Here is a 21,418-nt window from a genome sequence, read left to right as displayed (position 1 = left end):
ACTAATTCAGTAAAGTCAAAGATTTTCAGGTGTTCCAACATTTATGATGAAAACTGGGTTTTAGCAACAATAACTTTATTTACCATCGATGAAACAAAACCTTGTAAACAAACATAAAACCGAATGGGAGGTTAAGCACAAAAACAAATGTACTTTACATTAGGAACACATTAAAAGTTGCACAGCTGTGTATGTGCATATCCCTAGTGTACAGTATGTGCTTTACTTCCGCTTGGTTCTCGGTGGGTCTTTCTTTAGAGCAAACAATTGCTAAACTGATTATCCAATAAACTAGGACATGTTTTATATACTTCAACAATTATTTAGAAATGATTAGAGGCAAAATTTTATTATAATTGTAATTATAATGAATTAATCAACAGCAGCAGATTGTTCTTGTCAGTGTTATCTTTGGGCAAAATACACTGAAGCAAAACTTAATAAGAGAGGTCACAGCACTTGAAGGAAAGATGTGTTCCTCTCCAGATCTCAAAGTACCAACTGGTAGATCTACTTTAATATCATTACTTGCTCTCTTTATCTCACTATTTTACATTAGTTGCTAATACAATTTGTAGTTGATAATACAATTTTATCACCAAAAAAAGAGACAGAGCAACATATAGCAATGGGGAAAATATAAATGGAAATACATGTAATAAAATAGAAATAGCTTACAGCAAATAAGAATAATACAAAGAACAGGCCATTTTCAACATTAGCTCCACATACTGATTCAGAAATCAGCCATGATAATGTCTTAAAACATATTCATGTATTTACCTTCCTTTAAAATGTAATGACAAAATGACACACTATTTTTTTCCACAACAGTGTATGAATACATGTAGCTATATTTTAAAAGCCTTATACTGTACATTATTTCAGGCATATTTATTAGATTATAAAACGTAGACTTAAAACCTTGATTTTCATGATCATTTAGAGTCTGAACGTAAAGTCTGGATTTTCTTAAATAAAAATATATAATTTAATTTGCTGCAATATATTGAATGAAACTGACCCAACTATTAAAGGTGTGCACATGTATAGACTTTCATCATGACTGATGTTACATTTTACTGCTGGTTTTAGTATTCTAGGAAATAAAGTGCTTTGCTGCATGACTCAGTTTAAAAGGACTCTTCCAACCTTCAACTGAATGTAGTAAAAAGAAATGTCTGACCACTTCCTATGTCATTAAGAAACAAGACTAACCAGATAAAACAAAGAAAGACTTATTGGTCTGAGAGACAAAGATGGTGTTGGTGACTGAAAATGTTTTATTGTTCAGTGTTTTATCACTCGAGATCCTTTGATGTTTAAATCTTCAAGGCGAGCATTCTTCACTTCTGCAGGAACCTTCGGGCGATGCTTCTCTCTGAAGGAAATATTTTTTAATCGTGTTAATATTCAGTAATATTACACCGTGAGAGGTCACCTGATGACCGTTTACATTCTCTCTACACTGTACATGCTTTTTCCTTACAGATCACTCTATGCTCTATTTGGCCTTGGGATGCAGAACCTAGCAATTTGCTTTGCCTTCTTTACAGCTGTTTGCTTGGGAGATTTGTAAAATTGATCCAAATAAAGTTTTGAACCAATTTGCTCCTTCTCCACAGCATTCAGCTGTTAAGGATGTAAAATGACAAAAGTCAACTTGCTGGAATCTGGATCCTAAGGTCTGGAGCTGGGAACTCCTGTTATATAACAATAAGAAGAAGAACCTTTCTTTTTCAGAATTTTCAGACACCTGTGTTAACTACCTTCTCCCATCATCAGCTTTGCTGGCTATTGCTGCACGGTGAACGGTTCTCTGTTTAGGGGCTTCCAGGCGAGACAGAGGAACAGATGGCTTGAATTTGGAGACTTCCCTCTGCCATTCGTCATCAAATGACTGGGCTTCACCTGATGAAAGTGAAGGACAAAGATCAGGAATAACTCAGAATTCCACTGTTTTTGCCCTGCCCCTTTAGGGAAAAAGAGGGACAACTTTAGCTGCTCTATGATAACATTTATAAATCATTAAATAGAGATTTGTGAATTTGTATGTTTTACACCGACGTCACAACAGGACTTCAAGTTAGGTGACCAGCAGGTGGCGCTGGTCAGAATGATCAAACCAATGGCTCAATCTGGGTGACACGGCCTAGTGTGCTATGGAAGGCCCTGGTGGTTAGTTATTGAAGAACCCATGGCTGTCTGCAAAAAGAGGTGTGGCTGAATTCCACTGAGCTTGCACATAGCTCCCCCTTAACTTAACGGGCTAATCAACTTCTCGCTTCTCCACACGATCTGTTGTGTAGTGGGGCCACACTTCAGTGGGAAACCACATGGGTGCATGTAAAACACTTCACTCTGAGATGGAAAGTGTACATACGCAAGGAAATATTACTAATATTAATGACATCTTTATCTAATAAAGAGTTTACACCCACAAGCCAATGAGAACTTGACTGCAGAAACGGAAGAGAACAGCAAAATGGAAACTTACTTTCATCTAAGTTGAGGAAGTCCTGATTCATTTCCCGTTCTCCTGTTTTCCTGTTTTGTTTCTGTTCAATGACATGTGCTCGATCGCGGATGTGATGTCCAATGGCCATCTTCTCCAACCCACTCTCAGAATCCTTCAGTGACTGTCGTGTCTCTTTAATCTGAATAAAAACAGATTAAACCTAAACAGCTCAGAGAACTGGTAAGAGGCACGAGCTTGTCCAGGCTCTACCAGAACGATGGGACCGAATCACACAGCACAGCATCTGAAAGCTGGTGCTAAGCACGCATCGCACTACAACTTGTGTTGCTTCTAGCAGTGGTCCCACACACTACTAGCCTGTGGCTTTCACAGTAGAAATTTCAAGGCAAATTTCAAATGTGTCGCAATCATGACAAATTTTTATCCGCATAATTAATTTACCTGTGAGGTGTGTCACAAACATGTTATAACAAAAAAGATTTTCCTGAGAACTCTGTGAATGTGTTGCAGGTTTTGTATGATGCTCAGTACATATATAAGTGGCTATCTAATGGTGAATGTTATCAAATGGTTGAAGTGAACAAACTGGGCACCGCCGCGGTACCTACCCCACCTGGAGCTCGGCGAGTTTGGTTGGTGGCCTGGAAGACCTTGGCTGGCTCATCCCCTACTTTGGAATAAGTCATGACTGAGGAGGAACTGAATGAGTGCACATTGGAGTCATTAGACAGGTTCTCCTGCCACAAGAATCATAAAAACACAGTCAGAATCAAACAGCTCACCTCTGATCACAAAATGGAGAAATCTTTCAAATTAGACGAGTTATTTGCATGTTCTGTGCACATATAATACATACCTTAACTGAATGAAAACTAGCAGACTATGTACACCATTTTTTTTTAAATGAGCTCTTCTCAAAATGCAGACCAAACTGTTTACTTAGAACTCTATTTGTATTTTTGGAGCACAAAACACACGAGTATTAATCATTACAATTTAAGAGAAATGCAAATGAGACACTAAAATAGATAAAAAAGTACAAATAGTATACTACAGCATTATATAAGGAGGAATAATGTTAGTAAATAAGCCATAAGAACAGCTTTAGAACAACACTTACAAAATTCCTATGCATTTCCACCACCCTGTTCCTCATGCTTGACATCATACTGTCCATCATGCTGAAAGGATTCCTTGCATCTGAAGCCTGTCAAAAGTGTCATTCATAATACATTGACATGTCACAATGAGCTATAAAAACACTCTTCTAAGGGGGGTACAGTTTTTAAGGACCCTAACTTTAATGGGATTATAATGCTCCTGTCTTATAAGTTATTCTATGTTAAATTCTTATTCTTAAAGTGCCCACCCCTTTAAAATAAGCATAGCAACCATTAAACAACAATAACTGTATTCTTACAGTGCAGAGTCAGTATTAACAGCAGTGGGCAGTCAGAATGCCAGCAGAAACTGCAGTGGGAGAGCTTCCAGTCAAACAGCAGTAAGCCACAGCCCTGAACGACATCCCACAGCATTTCCACATGGGTCACTGCCAGTGTTGCAAATCTGCCAGAATGTGTCCAGCTGTGGCATCTCAGATACATGTCCAGTGGGGGCAAATTCTACAGCATCAATCACTTTATACTTGAGAGTGAATCCAGATTGCAGTGCAGGCCCACTAGATGAAAGATATGCATGCACACAAAGACGCATACTGTAGACTTGTTTGCTTATATACGTATTGTACACATATATACTATATACACGTTTGTGATCCAGTCTTCATGGGGACTTCCCATTGACTCTCATTCTAATTTTACTTACTGCTTTATACTTAATGTTTTTCTATTTTACTTTACTTTTTCCGTGTTTTATTTTTTGTCATGCAACACCCCTTTTAACCTCATCTTTGACCACTTCTCCTCCCAGTTAAAAACTCTGCTACTTCCAAAACAAGCTAGCTGCTCTTCACTTAATATCACAGCTACTGAAATGTTTGCTAAAAGAGTGTACAGCTACCATATGGTTAATATATGATATAAATGTCCTTCCTATCAGAGGACAATTAATGTATTGCTTAAATAGGATGTAATGAATACTCAGTGACACCTAATGGCATTTTAAAAGTAGGCATGTTTTTATCAAATAAACACTGAAAACACACTTTATACTCTAATAAAATTAAACTGTATACAGGAAGAAAGCAGACCTGAAAGAACACTATTAGATTTAAAAGTAGATACCATTAGATGTACAGTATGGTATAAAAATAGTCATATTCATTGTAGACAATATTATCACAGTGACAATACATTAACACACACATAACGCTTTCTTCACATCAACATGCAGGAGAATTAAGACTGAATATCACTGTCAGTTGCTAAAATCACTCAAGCAATAATAAAATATGTGCCACCTAAAGGGTTGTTATACATAGTTCAGCTATGGAGATCACAGGGGATTGCACTGAAAAACAAACATGCTTCAGGTCAGTAGTATGCTTCAAGGCATGCTTTACATTTCCACCATGCAGTGGTGCATGCAGCAATACTGACCGTACTACTGAAGCTGCCAAAAGGCATAAGAGACTGGCTCATACCCTAAGAAATAAGGCATAAGCAATTACTTGTAGATTCTATTTTGCTGTTCTAAAATTTCACATTTTCCATTCTTTCATGCTTTTTTAAAAGGGAAGTGATTTATTTAAAACGTCAATATTGTACCATTTCAATACATTTTAATTCTATTTAATTTTTACTGCAGTAAATTACAAGTGTAGGCGGGTATTGTGCAATCTAAAATACTGAAAAAAAAGATTGGGCGTATTGTTAAAAAATACTTTTTACAAGCAGTAGTAGACAGTACAATACAATACCACTTTTAACTTCCATACCCTGTATGGCTTTTGTTTTTTAAAGTCAAACAATGTCTAGTAAATCCCATTTTTGGATGAAATTATGAAAGATATGCTTTACAACCGAGTATTTATGGAAAGCACAGCCAACCTGAGCATCTGTAATCTACAGGTAGTAAGGAACCAAGACATATGATCCAGCTTAACTCCATTTAGATAACGACATAAGAGTCAATTACTGGGCCGTAACAAATAATACCCTCTCATCATTAATTTGTATCCAGTACTGAGGATTATTGTAGGATTTAGCCGTGAAATATATCCATGTTCCAGGAATGATTTCGAGATCCAATAGGATAGGCCACTCCAAGCTACAGTGTCAGCAGTTTTGAAAAGGTCATACTAAAGTAAAACTATCAACTCTTATGGAAGTGTCTATGGACTAATAAAGCCCATGAGGCAATTTATATTTCTGTTCATGCCATATTTTTAGATGGGGTTAAAAGTGCAAAATCCAATGCATCAATGGCATGATCTTTAACACATTATTTTAAGTGCTCCAAGCCTTCGGCTCCTTTTGCTATGGTAACTAAATATCATATCAATATCAAGTTTTTGATTGGCTTGCTATGCCAAAAACTTGGAGCACACAGTTCTCCTAACACCGAACTCTCAAAAAGAACAAAGCTGTGATTCCCTGGTGGGAATTAAACAGAACGTGTTTTTTTTTGTGCCTTTTTTCTCCTGTTTTTTGTTAACTGCTATGGCATATTTTTAAACAAAAAAAAATCACTCATGCTTCTGATTTTTATTTGGAGCTGGCACTTCAGCTCAAGTATCAAAGCATACGTAGGGCAATTATGGTAGACGAAGTGATTTCTTTAAAAGCTGCATTTTTTTTGCTTTACTCCAATTCAAATTTTGTGTCTTCCTGGCACATTGCAAGATGGATGGTAATGAAACATCTTCTACCCTTGTGCTCTCAGTGAAAGATGTCAAACAAGTGAGTGGATCTGAAAGAGGGACAGACACACGCTCTGAGGCCCTCATGACCTCGGAATGGAAGACCACCGAAAGGACCTTGTGAATGAAGATGTACTATACCAGATGATTCAGCTCGTTTCCTAATTTGAGTGTTTATAATTGAATATGTTTAATATTGTATTTCTGAATTGTGAAGAGCAGAACAATTATATAAAGGAAACAAAGCTATACTACTAATGACACCTTCCACTGTGTACTGTCCAAGAACAAATTTATAAGGTGAATGTGCCAAATTCTATGTAATTCCAAAACATGTTTACGATTTCAATAAAGAAAAAATACAAAAATAAAAGACAGAAAAAACATAACAATCACTTAATAGACCCCAATATTTTTGTAGAACACATTTTCCTGTTCTTTACTGTGAAACATTTGATGTCTTCTGATTGTAGCATCTCGGCTTGCTTCTGCGAAAAAAAAGGTCATGGGTCTATGAACAGACTGGCATTTGATGAAAGCAATTACTGGGGATAAATATACACTACACAGAGAGGAGGCAGATTAGTACTTGATAGTTGAGGAGAATGCAAAACCTATGTTTAGCACTTCTGGGCTTTTTAAAACACTGCCAGCTGGTTATCATAAGACCCTTTGCTGGAAGGTGTCTTCAGGCAACACAAGAATGAAACCTTCATAGAATCAAAGTTGAGTTTGTCTCTCAGACACAAGCCTTGCTCTTCTTTAGGCTTACAGCATGTAAGACCCATTTTCTGTCCTTCTTTGAAAAGAAGGCAGGGTATTGGTAAATAGATAAAAGTCACTCTTTGAACATTAAATTCCTTTCCAGCAACCTAGGAAGCTGCAGGCTGCACAGTTTGTGACTGTTCAATGTTCACCAATACTTTTTTGCCTGTAATATTGTCCTCCTCACTATGAGAATCAGCACTGCCAAGAAAACAGTATGTATTCATGAGGAAACATAAATTAGTTAAACAGAAGAAAACAAAATGGAAGAACAATTGGAAGAAACATTTTAATAAGAATACTGTCAGCAGAACAATGCAGCTCTCGGCTTCTATAAATACATCCAGCTAAAGATAACTCTGATCTTAGACGAGCTGGGTGTTGAGCAGCAACCTTCTCTGACCCCTAGATGACAGACTTTTGTGTTCAATAAGGCCTATAAACCACTGCTACTATTAGGTTACAGGGTACAGCAATTACTCTCCTTGTCCTATTTTCTTTTTGTGTGACCCAAGAACTCTGCTTCATGTAACATTCTTTTAAAAAGAGAGAAAGTGCAAGCATTAGACATTTCACAGTAAAGAGAAGGCAATGAGTCAAGAAAATACTGAAATAACTATACTTTTGTATCCTATGTGTACTTTTCTGTCTATGGCAGATCAAATACACTTTTATTAACACTTTTTACAGAGGAGAATTATGCCTGACATTTCAAACATGGACAAGGCAGCATTTGTAAAGAGCAACTATCAACATTTATCATAATAGGCATGTCTTGGAACTCTCTTTAACTGCTACATTGTAATGTGCAGAAATAGGAAGATGAAATGTTTTCTGTCTTCTCAAAAGCATTTTATTTTTTAAAAATTACACTACTACTAGGGTATTAATTTGCTAAAAAAAAAATAAAGAAGACTTTTAATGTCATCATTCATGTTATTAAGATTGTGACTGAGAACAGAATGCATTGATATAACCCAATACCATTATCCAGGGATGTGAGCTGGCTCAGGTGTCATGAATTACTGAGTAACGCCAAAAAGGACGTTTTGAGATTACTAGTGGCCAGAGTTCTCAGATTTCTCCCTGACACATTTGATAAGGAGTTTATGAAGGCACAGGTGTCAAGTGTCATGTGAATCAGTCTCTATAAAAATAGGAACATGTTTAATTCCACACTGAAAAAATCGAAGGGAGAAACAACATTTTGGCTGTTGAGCCTTCTTGGTGTGTCAGGTGTGAGAAGAAGGCAGGACAGCCGAAACGTTGCGTTTCTCCTGTTTTTACGGGGTGAAATTAACATTTACTTCTTCCTTTGCAGCCAGCGCATGTTGACACAACTCCCCACTCGACCTATAAAAAACAGCCACATTTTGAGAACAAAAAACACGTCTCAGACTTTCACATTTCACCTTATTTTGGGTAACACATCAGTCAGTAAGAGGTTCTGCACACATCTGACAGTAGCTGTTACGGTCCTCTCAGAGCATCTATGAGGAGGGTGTAGCACTTGTAAGTATTTGATTTTATATACAGAATCCCTACAACGTGACAAAGGATTTGAGGAAATGTGGAGCGTGCTGAATGAGGCACTGTCGTAGTGTGTACAACTTGAGCTGCTACTGAAGCTCTTACCCTGTGCCCCTCTCTTAATGCCATGCTGGCGTTCAAGTTGCCCCTCTGATCTCCGGTTGTCCCATCAGCGATACACAGGAAAGGGTCTCTGCCGAAGGGCTCGGAGAAGCTTCTCATCATCTGACGCACATGTTCATTGTGTGCTCGGAATGGATCGCTATAGGGGCAAAAGAAAAACGGTAATGTCTACATCTGCATTTATGATTAAATTAAAAAATTAATACCCTTCAGGGCCGCACTAAAGTGTGATTACTACTATACTCTCCTACACGGCACTCATTTACATTAGATATTAAGTACAGATAATTAACTGGGCAGACTGGGAAACTGCATGGAAGTCAGCTTCTTGTCCTGTGGCCTCAAGTCTGAAAAACGTTCAGTACTGAGCCAGTGAAAGTAACTCCCAATTCATGAGAACGTGTAGAATCTAACAAGTATGAGTGCATAAATAACACAACACTTATGCACTAGTTACATGTTTAGTAGTATCTGTTACTGAAATCTGTATTAACAGCTTTCACTAGAACACTTAAGAAAGACAAGGCCGTTTTAAGCATGATTCTTTCATTGTAGTCGAGGTATAAGTATAAAAACGTGTAAGCCTATTTTTCAGACTGATTTTGCAAACATTTCCAAAAATCATTGATCAAATAGGTGAATATATAAAAGCTTCTGCTGAAGGCATTACTGCTGAAGGCATGGCTGATGCAGGGAAATAACACTTTGAAAGAAATAAAACTGGAGCACATTGTTATTATGCTGTTATCAAGTGTACAAATCAGCTTCAATACACAAAGCGAAATTCCAGAACTGTGATTATGTATACAGTAAGACAGTAACACAACAAAAGGGTTTGGCAAGAAAAATCACAAGTAGTGTACTTGTTAATAAACATCTCAGACAGTGCTTACTGATTAAAAAGCAACATCACAAGGTTAATAAATTGTCATGAGAAACACAGGAATCCAAGTATGTTCTAAGTATAGAAATCAATAAATAAACAGGGACTCAAGCAGCGGGTTTGAAGAATCACATGGCATTCTTTAATGAAGTACCATACATACCACCGGTAGTTAAACAGTCATGTTGTTTTGTTACTCTTTACTGTATATCTAAGACAGTTGGACAAAAATAAATTCACATCACAAAGCACCTCACTAGAGTCACTGTCTTTCAGACGCAATCCCTCCATGTCATTTTGGAAGCAGTTTATCAAGAAAGTAAGATTATATGAGATCTCAAGACTTTGTATGCATTTTATTTCAAAACAATAATAAAACTCTACAGCTAGTGCCACGGCTTTAGCCATTGTATTCAATATTTAGTACAAAAGTTAATAATCTAGCAGCAGTTGTTAGCCAGTAGAGACAACCAGATTCTGAGCTGTGAAAACACATCTCTTGACCACCCCTCCCCCAAGGAGTGATTTCAACAAGAGTATTATCCTACATTGAACTGCTCAAGAGAGGAGGTGTGACACAATACTAGTAACCGGATTGTGCTTATTTAGGGCAATTTGTTAACACGTAAAGACTATGCCATGATCTCATACACAAGAAAAGATGGAGTAATATATTATTATACAACGGATATATTATGGGGCAGTGAATCAAGAGTTCTAGGTTCACATCTGGATCGTCCGTGTGAAGTCTACATGCTGTCTTCTAGTTCATGTGGGTTTTCTAGTTCTATTTGGCCTCTGTGTGCTCTGTGGTGGCCTGGAGTCCTGTTCATGGTACAGTCCCGTCTAAAGTCCTGCACCTACCAGGGAGGTTTGCCTTGACCATCTAAGGATAAAGCAATAATTAAAAATGGACAGGTGAATGGATATACTGTACTGTACAATATTCGTGTTGGCTGACTGTAATACCCACAAGTGTGGCAAAACGTTAATGAGCCACTAAAAAAAAACATGTTGAATTTCAAAACCTGTGTGTTTGTAGGCATTGATCTAGAATTGCTGTTGCGCATAAATGTCAAATTTAATCTGAAATAATGCACGTCAAAACAAAAGTCTGATATCGATTTAAAACAAACTACATTGGCAAAATCTCCTAAAAAAATCCCCTTATAAAAGTTGTGCTCCTTCCAACTTGCGTCTTTTCGGCATACATAATTGCATGCATTTTCGATGTAAAAACTGAAATCAAACAACCTTTAACAGCAACTGCGGAGTGTGCACTGTGGAAAACCTGAAGCTGATGAGGATTCTTCAATGGTTGAGCATGGGCACTGGAATTCTTTAAAACGGCAAGTGTTCTGCTAGAAATTATGCAGACTATTCCATTACTACTCGCTAAACAAATCTGTCATGAGTTCAAAGCCACGTGGGCGCTTATAAAAATAATATCAGCTAGTTTTATTTTTTTTAAAAAAGTCCATTCGAGAGAACGTGAAACCCACACAAACCCTCCGAGGGACGTGTGCAGGGATCAGCAATCTTATTTCAGATGAAACCCGGGGTACCATGTCCCTCCCAAGTCACTGAAAGGCCTTGCCTAACATGTTGCATAGTTACGCCAAAAATACTGCAAGAATCCGGCGTGTGAAGCCCGACTGCAATAATGTTTAACTTGTTCTGTTTGCTCCCTCACACGTAGAGCGCAAATCCAGCGCTCCCGGACACCTTGTGCATGGAGCGCTGGTTTTATTTTATTGAAGACAAAAACGACAGATGGGCGTACTTCAGAAACAAACATAAAAACTCGCATTAAACGAAGACAATAATTCAACAAGCATGCATGCACTTGTCTTGCTTCAGTCTGCGCTTTTTCGTCCTTAACAACAAAAATGTAATAAGCATTTAAACTATGCATTGCCAGTAGAGTAGAATTATTTTGCAGTCACAATACTTATCTCAAAATTACCTTTAACATACTTTTTAATTGATGTACTCTATAACTCACTAGACCTAAATACACGTTACAGAATGACATCTCTTTAAAAAGAAAAGTCGCATTAGCCTGAAAGTCGCTTACGCAAAGAAGGGATCTTCCTCAAATTCCCTGAGAGTGCTGTTGAACATTTCCGATCCCGGCTGTCGAAGACACAAGACACGGACGACTGACCTGACCTAAACCTAAATTAGCGACCCGAACCTCCTGCGTGCCAAACTTATCCGCTGTTTCAGGTCGACGAGTGCACCAGCCTCCAGTATATCAGAGAACCGGCTACCAACCGCAGACACGTGACTGCTCTCCGGCCCTCTGATTGGCCAGTTATTCTCAGAATTTACTAGAGCGCTGCAAACGCGCAGCTCTCTTAATAGAAGGGCAATGTTGTGGACCGTTGCTATAGCAGCGCAGGCTTATAGCAAAATCTAGAAATCAAGCATTTTCTCCCGCCAGACGTTAAGTGTGATTTGTTTTTGATTGAGTAAAGGTCCTGTATGTACACAACTACATTTTGCTTCAAATCACAAACCTTTACCGTAAGCAAAATGCAAAATTTGCGACATTTACTGAGAAGAATTAAGTCTTTGCAACAACTTTGCAAAAAATTAACACGCACTTGAGGTGCAATCTAAATTTCTCTGACTTTGGTGCGTTAAAAAAAGGAATGTGGGCAAATATTAACATAACTATAAGTATTTGATTCCTGCACAAGGTACAGGTATAGTGTTATTCCATCAGGAGTACTGGATTTAAAAAAGTTGATCCATAGACTATAGAACTTTTGCTCAACTGGGAAGAACACTACATTCCAGTCCACCACTTACAGCTAGAACCTGGAATTCTCTGGAGGCTCCAAAATGTCAGAAAAAGGGCCCCAGTATGCTCACCACACACCAGCTATCAGTGGGGAGGAAAACAGAGTGATGAAGCCAGGTCAGAGATGAAGATTATTAGGAGGCCATGACTGCTAAAGGCCAGGACACTAGAGTTAACACCCCTCCTCCTTTCAGGAAATGCACAGGGATTTTTAATGACCACTGAGAGTCAGGACCTCAGTTTTATGTTGCCTTTTTAGAGTATAGTGACTGGGTCATTAGGACTCAGACAGACCACAGTGTGAGCACCTCCTACTGGCTCCACTAACACCTCTTCCAGCAGCAACCTTACGTTTCTCCCCTCCAGGTACTGACCAGGCTCACACCTGCTGAGCTTCAGTGGGCTGCCAGTTGTGAGCTGCAGTTTGACGTTGCTGCTGGTCTTCACTCCTATTTGTTTGGAATGCTTACTAAGAAAATAAATTCCATCTCTTCTTTCTGATTTCTACTTTCCTTTCAACCATTTCTTACAGCTGTTTCTGTGTCAGCAGTGTGTTTAAAGAGTGAATTATGAGAAACTGCCCCTTCCGAACACGAACACCTCTCAGGACACCTGTGGCACCTCTTAATTTGCTCAGAATGCACCAATTTTTTAAAATACGTGTATTGCAAATGTCTAAGCTGTAAGAAATGTCAATATTAAGGCCACAACTGTTAATAGACGAAGAGCCGGTAAGAAATCACGAGACTATAATCCACTTTCAAAGGGATTTTGATTCAGCAGTGAAGAAGAAACTGATCAACAGAGGGCTATGCTCCAGGGTTTCCCACGGTCTGCTAGCTTCCAATCCAGCTGGCCTGTCAGTGGCTTAAATGAACCCTAAATGGAATTAATGATATGACTAATTAGATCTTTTTAATCATTTTATGCTCCAAAACTGTTTTCAAGTTACTTCAAGTCTGGAACTTAAACAATGACAAATGCTGCGTGTTAAATGTGTAATGCATATAACTTGCATTAGGGGTTCAAGTAAAGGATGCTAATTTGAGACAAAATCCAGCAGAGGTTTGGGTCATGAAGTCCTGGACTGGCACATCCTTTCCTATATGGTATTAGAACGCTAGAAAATTCTGGCATCATAGGTAAATTAAGATTGCACAACCTTACATTTTAAATACAAACTCCAGTTCAGTGAAGCTAGACAAGGAAATTAATAAATGGCAAAAAAAAAGTCAAGCTTGAAATGATGTGCAGACAACAAACATCAATATTAGTTTTGATTTTCAACAAATGTAATCCACTCTGGATCTGAGTGACAGTCTGGTGCTTAATAAGTTGCACATAAAAACAAAAACCTTAGTTTTGGAAAAACTAGATTCCCTGGGTTTGGATCTGCGGGTGTAATTTAAATTAAATTTCAATTTGCAATAATGAGTTTTATTCAGTAATTTCAAAATAATTACAAACACCACAAGAAAATCTGAGAAAGGTACCTTCTGTGTTATTTTTTTATTTCTAAATTACAAGGTCAGAAATGAACTTATACAAAAGAAAAATACACATAATTTAAGAAAACGCATCCAGGATCTTGAAAATGAATGCTGTTGCACTTCAAGAGCACACGGAAATATTGTCAGGTTTCAATAACATGGTATCATCAAGGGTTCAGGGCACAGGGCTGCCCATCAGCCTCTCCTGGCGAAGGGTCATCAGTCTGTAGAGCCACATCTCCTCTGCTTCCGCCTTGTCAATGAACAGCTGCAGGAGGGGGAGAAAGAGAAGAGCTCAAGTTAACACCCCTGCTAAAGCCCGCTCCAGCACTGTGCCAGTCTCAGTGTGACAGACTTCAGCTTGGTAGACCTGCAGTGGCCAATACTTTTCCCGGAGAGCCACAATCCAGCACATTTTATGGGTCACCCCTTCCATTCTGAACTCCTCAACACGTGATGCAGTTTCATCTGAACCACTGAAGTAGGCGACCAGTTCAACTAAGTGGATCAGAGATTACGTGAGATGAAAATGACCACACCTAGTCCCTCCCAAGCTATACAGCTGGCCACTTTTTACACATGGAGGATGTAAAGGTGACTGAAAAGACCTGTTGGATAGTGGTTCTCCACTGCATGAAACCTACACTGAGTTTTCTGAGGCCGGGACAGTTCCTAGCAATAGTGGACACTTTTTAAATAACACTCGAACCACGGACAAACCATTCAGAACATTTGTTAAGATGGAAGGGGGGGTTCGGAGGCACTGTGGCTAAGGGTCTGTGCCTGTGGCTGGAAGGTTGCCGGTTCAAATCCCGCGGCCGGCAGAGGAATCCTACTCTGTTGGGCCCCTGAGCAAGGCCCTTAACCCCAGCTGCTCCAGGGGCGCCGTATAAATGGCTGACCCTGCGCTCTGACCCCAAGCTTCTCTCTCCCCCCATCTGTGTGCCTGTGTCTCTCATGGAGAGCAAGCTGGGGTATGCAAAGAGACAAATTCCTAATGCAAGAAATTGTATATGGCTAATAAAGTGATCTCTCCGATCTCTGACCTCTTCTCTCAGTACATTCTCTCATCCATTCAGGTGGAAATGGCACCTTTGCAACACTGCATCCTTCCCTCAATGCCTTTTCTGTGTATCCTCCAGCACAGACACTGCTACACTCCAGCCACAGAGAAGCTGCCAAGCCCGGCTTTAGCTGTAGGCATTAATATCTGCTGTAGGCATCTGTGTACTAGAAATCTGAACTGTGGCTGACACCTGCTGACATTAAATAGGCAATTCCACAACAAAATCACAATCTGTGAACTTTCCCTTGCAATTTAACAACTTAAACACAACCCGAAAAATTGATGACATGTTGCATTCATTTATTAGCAGTGAACTGTGCACATGGTTTAAAGCAGCGCAATGGATAACAGCTGGTTCATGTCCTGCATCATCGACAGCTGTTCGTTTAGAACCAAACATAGATGCATTTGTACAGGACTACATGAAAGCTATGGGAGTGATTGCTACATTTCAAAAGGCAGCAATTGCACTCCAGCTGATAGAAGTACAGTATACAGGGTTTAGGATTACACAGCTCCCAAGAGGCAATGCCATTCAGACTCAAAGGCAATAGCTTTAAGTGAGCACAGCGGCTCAGTGGTTAGTGTTGCTGCCTCGTAGCTCCAGGGCCCATGGTTCAAGTCTGGCCTCAGGCATTTGTCTGTGTGGAGCTTGCATGCGTTCTCACCACAAAAGCCCCCACTGGGCGTTCTGCTTCCCTCCCACATCCCATACATAAGCAGGCCAAGTTTAAATCACTTTTCTAAATTGTCCTTTATAGCAATGATACACTCAGCAGGGATCTTACAACCGTTTTTCTGGATCACAATAAACTTGTGGGAAACTTCCCTGAGGTTTCTATTGCCTGTCCATGAGTTTAAGCTCTCAGATTTGAAATTTTCATTGGGGAGCTCTTGCATTGAGCTCTTGGAATTGGGAAGATCAGTATACTCAAATCACAGAGCTGTAAAAGAATTTGAAGGCACATGGCAGAGTGTTCTTGTCAGAATCAAACACTGATTACACTAATTTTAAAGGGCAGACTTAAAACACCTCCAGCTCAAAACCTCCACCTTGTACTAACAGTCTGGTAGTGATATTGTATATAATGAATTAAAATGCATCAAGAAATTCAATTGCACCCTTTCTGTACTACCTCTTTTGTATGTGCTAAACCTCTCACTGGATAAGTCAAGTGGCTGTAAAATGTATCATGTGGCTGCCAACTGCTACTGGAGACAGCTCTGACTAGGAACCACAGGTATATTTAAAAAAATGCTTTTAATATTGAAATACTTATACACAGCATTTGAAATAAATGCATGTTAGCAATTATTGAACGTGACTTGCCTTTTGAAATTTGACATATACGTTTCATGTTAAAATGGTTTTGTCTGTATATGAAGATGTTTTATCATTTTATAGAAATTAGTCTTATTGAGAATGAACTCAGTCATAGATGAATAGTTTGGCCAAAATAATTGTGTTTTACATATTCAATTTACGCTCTCCAACATTTCACACATGTATTTTTTGGTTCAAAGAAACACCTTGAAGCATATTATTTACTTTCTACAGGAAAAGGTGAAATCTTGCACATACTGTATTATGTAAACTGTCAATATGCATACTTTAAAGATTTGAAATGATGAATACAACATAGCACATGTTTTGCTACCAGAACGTGCCACACATGCACAGATTCAGTATATGTGCTTTACGTATAAACAGGATATAACATATAAAAATACAAAATAAACCATAACATTTTTAAAATTGCAGTGCATGAGTGAAATTATTTAATTATTATCCAAACTTCTCCTCCCCCTCCCTTAATATATTGCTCACATAGATCACAGGTAACTACATTTAAAATGAGTGAGAGATGAATCGTTTGGTACATTTTCAGGCAGCTATGTTGCAACATTAACACATCCACTCTGCTTAGTATGACTTTGGATTTATTGAAAATGTCAGGTGTTCTTATAGCCCATTGCATTTCATCCAAGAACATTCTACAGATGACAAGAGATACTTTATATACACATTATTTAGATACTTTGATACTCTAATTATTTACACTAGATGACGTTTAAAAGCAAACAATGTGCCAAAGTGTTGTTTATCTACCCATATGTACTGTATATAGAGAGGGTTCAGTAAAAGATGAGCACTTTTCCACTTTTCCCTAAGCACTACTCTACCCAAGCCTGTGATACAAATACAGTTTGTGGACTGTATGTCTTGACAGAGCTCGAAGCTTCTGCACAGAACTGTAGTGAAATATGTAGTAAACTCATGAGAAGTTTGAAAACCAATAAAAAGTACAGAACACGCCTCCTCAACATCATCAAAATCAAAGAGGAGGTTCACAAAATACAGAGGGAAAGAATAAATTGGGACATTGTGCATTTAAAACTAAATATTACTTTTTTTCCCAGATATTCTCTATATGCATACAATATTGAAATGCAAACAGGTTTTTACTTTGTGATTTATCTGTACCAAACATATTAATGTACATCTGGATTTATGCACTAAATTGACATTTAGGTGTAGTTCATCAGGGGTCTGAATAATAATTCAACGGCTATATACTGTGTATGTTGCTCATTTCAGTTTGATAGGTTAAATGTGTGGATTTAACCCTAATATAGACCCAGCTGATGCATCTACTCACATTGGGATGAGCCAGGGAGTCATTCTCCTGGTACCGGATTGATGTAGGGATGCTGCTGACTTCGTGGTGCTCACTTTCCAGCCTGGGCAGGTCCACTGATTCGGGGTCTTGCTTGGTTTCTACAGTTTCAACCACCTATGCAAAAACAGCAATAAACAGCAGTGTTTTATATTATGAATATATTAATATTGTACAATAATGTACTATATGTGAGATATATTATAAAACCATAATATACTGTGCTACGATATTAATATAGTATTAGATTAAAAACATACTCCATTATTCTACAGGTTTTAATGTTGTTTTAGAGCATCATAAACTTGGTTAATGGGTTAATCCCATTCCCAGTTCTTCATTTTTTTCCCCAAGAGTCACCAGAGCCCATCCTATATTTTTCCTTCCATAAATGTATTGCTTTATTCTCTTGATTCTGCCATTACCTGCTATTTCTGATTATAGTATAATTCACATAGCTATAGATCAATTAAAAAAAATTATATTCTAAATTGCACCAAGGCATATTACACTGTACTCTAAAAGAGTTTGATAAAGAGCACAATATTATTTTTGACAATAAAAACATAAAATATGAATTTAATGTTTAATCCAACATCATACTGTTTGTTATCCTTGAGGTGGCAGTATAAGCATAGACCAGTTCACTTCCTGATCAAACACTGAACCATGCAGTAAACATATGGCATTTCCAATTTCACAAAGGCAGTTCAGGCGGTACTAATGAAACCTCATTCTTCTATAGTGATATTAGTGTAAGAAAATCTAATATTAAATGTAAGAAAATTACTCTGAAACTGCTTGTTCCAACTGCTTAGTCATAAAATGTTTTCCTGGTACGTACTGTACACTGTGGTCTTAAAATGTGCATTTCAGCCTGGAAGAAAAAGTACTCAATAAAGCTTAAAGTCACTTCACAATCAGTAGCTTGTTTAATGGCTCTGGATGAGACATTAACCTATTACAGAGACATGTAATTCCAATAATGGATATATTGTATACCTAGAGCACTTCTACATTTGTTTCCATTCCAGTTTTAACTCGATGGAACAATGAACAAAAAAGGAGGATATAAGAACTATTATCTGTAATTTTAAAGATGACTTGAAAATGTAAAAGTAGTTCCATACTCTTTCAAGTGTTTGGATTGCAACATTAGAGCCATTTCAGTCTTTTTGTACCTATTGTGATCTGGAAAACATTCAAACCAAAAATTCATTTTGTCGGGAGACAGACGAAACAGAAGAAAATAAAAACGGAAAATCCTTACCTTCTTACCATCTCTGCTTGATTTGAAAGCCTGCGCAACAAAAGAGTCACTCTCAATGGCTTCAATGGCTTTTATTCTTTTTACCTGGTCGGGCAGGGATGTGTCTTCTAAAAAGGAAATAAAAGAAAGAAAATCCTGACTTCAGGTATGCTTTATGCTTCAGCAATCCTACTGATATGGCAGAATTTGATTTATGACAGATGTAGAATGTTAAGGAAGGAAACAACAGTACATATTTCTCATGTGATGGCTATGGTTTTAAATAATCTTGTGTTGTTTTTTTTCAAATCTACTTGTCTCCAGCACAAAACAACATTTTGTCAGGGTGCTGAGAATATGAGTATATGAATATGACAATATGAGATACATATTTGTACAACAATGTGTTGCAAGGCGTACAAAAAACAAGCAAGAACAAAACAGTGATGGGGTAAGTACGTAAAACACAAAATATCCTAAAAATACTGTTAAAGATTAGTTGATGGCCTATGAAGGTGAGTGGGATGAATATTTGTGACGCATAATTTCCACTAGAGGGCAGTGTGGACAAGCTGCAGTTAAAAGCAGGTCATTTGGCAACGTTTTACTCCAGGCATTCTCCTGTACTCCACAAAGACAACATAGAGCAAGAGCATACAATAGACTTAAAAACCGTGGACAGATGTTATCATCTCAGAAGGTTAGTCCTCTGCATGAACTATTGCTTTATCATGACATATGGGTATAAAAATACATAAGGCTCAACTGAAAGAATGACCTCTCTTCTATTCTTTGCACATGGATGTTTAGAGTCTCCAGCACCTAACAGCTTACCTGTATGTATAATCTCAAAGACCCCAAAATCTCTGGGCCTTTTGTGCGATATGCATGTGGTATGCTGGACTGAATATCACAACAGGTTTGAACGTTTTTGTCAAACGATTTGAACGTTTTTGTTTTCCTCTCCTAACAAGTTTTGTTGATATACAGAATGATTGGGATTCCACTATGGTCAGAAACAAAACAAGCCCAGGGGACCAGTGGTGGAGAAATGAGACCATGGAGTTCAGCCCTAAGTGAAAGAATGTGTACAGGGCCCCACTCATATACTATACAACCTTTAATTCTGGGCTTTAACTCAGTTGAGGAATTACAAACGATCATGAAAATCCTGATCCTCACATCATCAATAATCTTTAAAAAAGAATACATCACATACAGTATATAATAAGAGCATGTCTCTCATAAGTGTATTAAAGTATAAGAGTAACGTAAAGATTTCCAGTAGCTCATATTTTAAGATTATTGTTTTTTGTAAAAGAATATCAATTCTAAAAATGGACAAACATAACTTGTTAAATGTCCTATAGAGAAGCGCCACACATTTCATTTGCTGCTAATGAGTAGAATTAATTTGATCTATTAACTGCCTGCAAGCAACTGTCGGAACAGATTTTCATATAGCGAATGTTTAATGAATAAATGAATATTTGTTCCGGTTTCATTTGGTTAGCAGAGAAGCACATTTTCCACATACAGTGATTTCTCTATTATTCTGTTCCACAGCTGAATATAAATTTTTATGAGTTTTTACACAAAAAAAGATGAAAAATTGCATAAGCTAGAATTCACAGTTGACCAACAACTAAAACATATGTTCTTTAGTATAATAGGTACTCCTCCGAAATCAGAAAAAAAGATTTTTTGTTATGATCAAAAGAATTATGTAGAATTTTTGATTAACATTAAGTGTTCATACAATATTCTTAAGAAAGTGAAGCTGTCCTTCACATGCCATAGTTCAACTCATTGTCTAGAACTTAATGCATCCACAGTCAGAGATACCTTTCAATCAGTCATCTATTAATATTGCACATAAACCACCATAAAGAGATCCTTAATGACAAGCAACATGAAATTACTGGAAAAACATCTCAAAAGAAATCTATTGAGATATATCAATGACAAGTCCATGGCAAAAAGTGGATGGTTAGGAAGAGAAATCCATTAATGCCTCATACTTTTTGACAAACACATTATTGGTAGATAAAATGACTTCCATATGCTGTTTGTCAGATGTCAGTGGAAAGGATATGTATTTCATAGGAAAATCAAAAATAATGGACTTTGAGAGACCCAGATAGCTACAGACGGAGGAAAATCAATACTAACTCTGTGGACAGCAAATGCTCCTTACAAAGCTTTAAGTAAAGAGGTCAAAGTTGATATTTAATATTGACACATTATCCTGAAAATTAATTTACCAGCCAAATAAATTGCCACCATATTATTTAAGCCCTCCTTGTCTACACTAGAGGTAACATCTCTAACAAGCCAGCAGAGTTGGATTGTGTTATTAGTTCAAGTTCAAGTAAAGACACCTCAAATGAAGTACAGATTTTTCTTTATTTATAAAAAATAATGAGAACGTGCTGCACTATGTGACAGACAGATATTTAGACATACAAGTAACCAGGTCTCTTACATGTTAAAAAGAGCAGGTGTAACCCAAAGACAGAAATCTGG

At 37.8% G+C, this 21,418-nt stretch overlaps 2 protein-coding genes across 8 annotated transcripts in view; both read right to left on the bottom strand.

Annotated features, from left to right (window-relative positions):
• Nucleotides 1–58: 58 nt before the first annotated feature.
• mlf1 (myeloid leukemia factor 1) lies at nucleotides 59–11,859 on the bottom strand. 5 transcript variants are annotated; one of them, XM_088912832.1, is made up of 8 exons: nucleotides 11,678–11,859; nucleotides 8,700–8,856; nucleotides 6,743–6,787; nucleotides 3,600–3,686; nucleotides 3,088–3,216; nucleotides 2,498–2,657; nucleotides 1,770–1,911; nucleotides 59–1,381 (listed from the first exon to the last, which is right to left on the bottom strand). In XM_088912832.1, exons 1-8 carry the CDS (start codon nucleotides 11,722–11,724, stop codon nucleotides 1,291–1,293), a joined length of 858 nt encoding a protein of 285 aa, XP_088768958.1. In that variant the 5' UTR covers nucleotides 11,725–11,859; the 3' UTR covers nucleotides 59–1,290. The 5 variants fall into 5 exon arrangements, with proteins under 5 accessions (XP_088768958.1, XP_088768960.1, XP_088768957.1 ...); XM_088912834.1 differs by lacking the exon at nucleotides 6,743–6,787 and adding an exon at nucleotides 5,038–5,082 and having other exon boundaries at nucleotides 1,757–1,911; XM_088912831.1 differs by lacking the exon at nucleotides 6,743–6,787 and adding an exon at nucleotides 5,038–5,082.
• A 2,036-nt stretch (nucleotides 11,860–13,895) lies between these two features.
• rsrc1 (arginine/serine-rich coiled-coil 1) overlaps nucleotides 13,896–21,418 on the bottom strand; it is a 116,594-nt gene continuing 109,071 nt past the window's right edge. For all 3 annotated transcript variants that reach the window (XM_088914718.1, XM_088914719.1, XM_088914720.1), the window contains 3 exons: nucleotides 18,914–19,020; nucleotides 17,626–17,760; nucleotides 13,896–14,167 (listed from right to left, as the gene is read on the bottom strand). In XM_088914718.1, coding sequence (XP_088770844.1) covers nucleotides 14,075–14,167; nucleotides 17,626–17,760; nucleotides 18,914–19,020 — 335 coding nt within the window. In that variant the 3' untranslated portion in view covers nucleotides 13,896–14,074. The remainder of the gene's footprint in view (nucleotides 14,168–17,625; nucleotides 17,761–18,913; nucleotides 19,021–21,418) is intronic.

The sequence above is a fragment of the Atractosteus spatula genome, chromosome 4 (assembly GCF_055471065.1).
Source record: "Atractosteus spatula isolate fAtrSpa1 chromosome 4, fAtrSpa1.hap1, whole genome shotgun sequence".
Classification (NCBI taxonomy): Eukaryota; Metazoa; Chordata; class Actinopteri; order Semionotiformes; family Lepisosteidae; genus Atractosteus; species Atractosteus spatula.
Note: the sequence above shows the minus strand (reverse complement) of the source record. Positions and strands in the feature narration are given on the sequence as shown.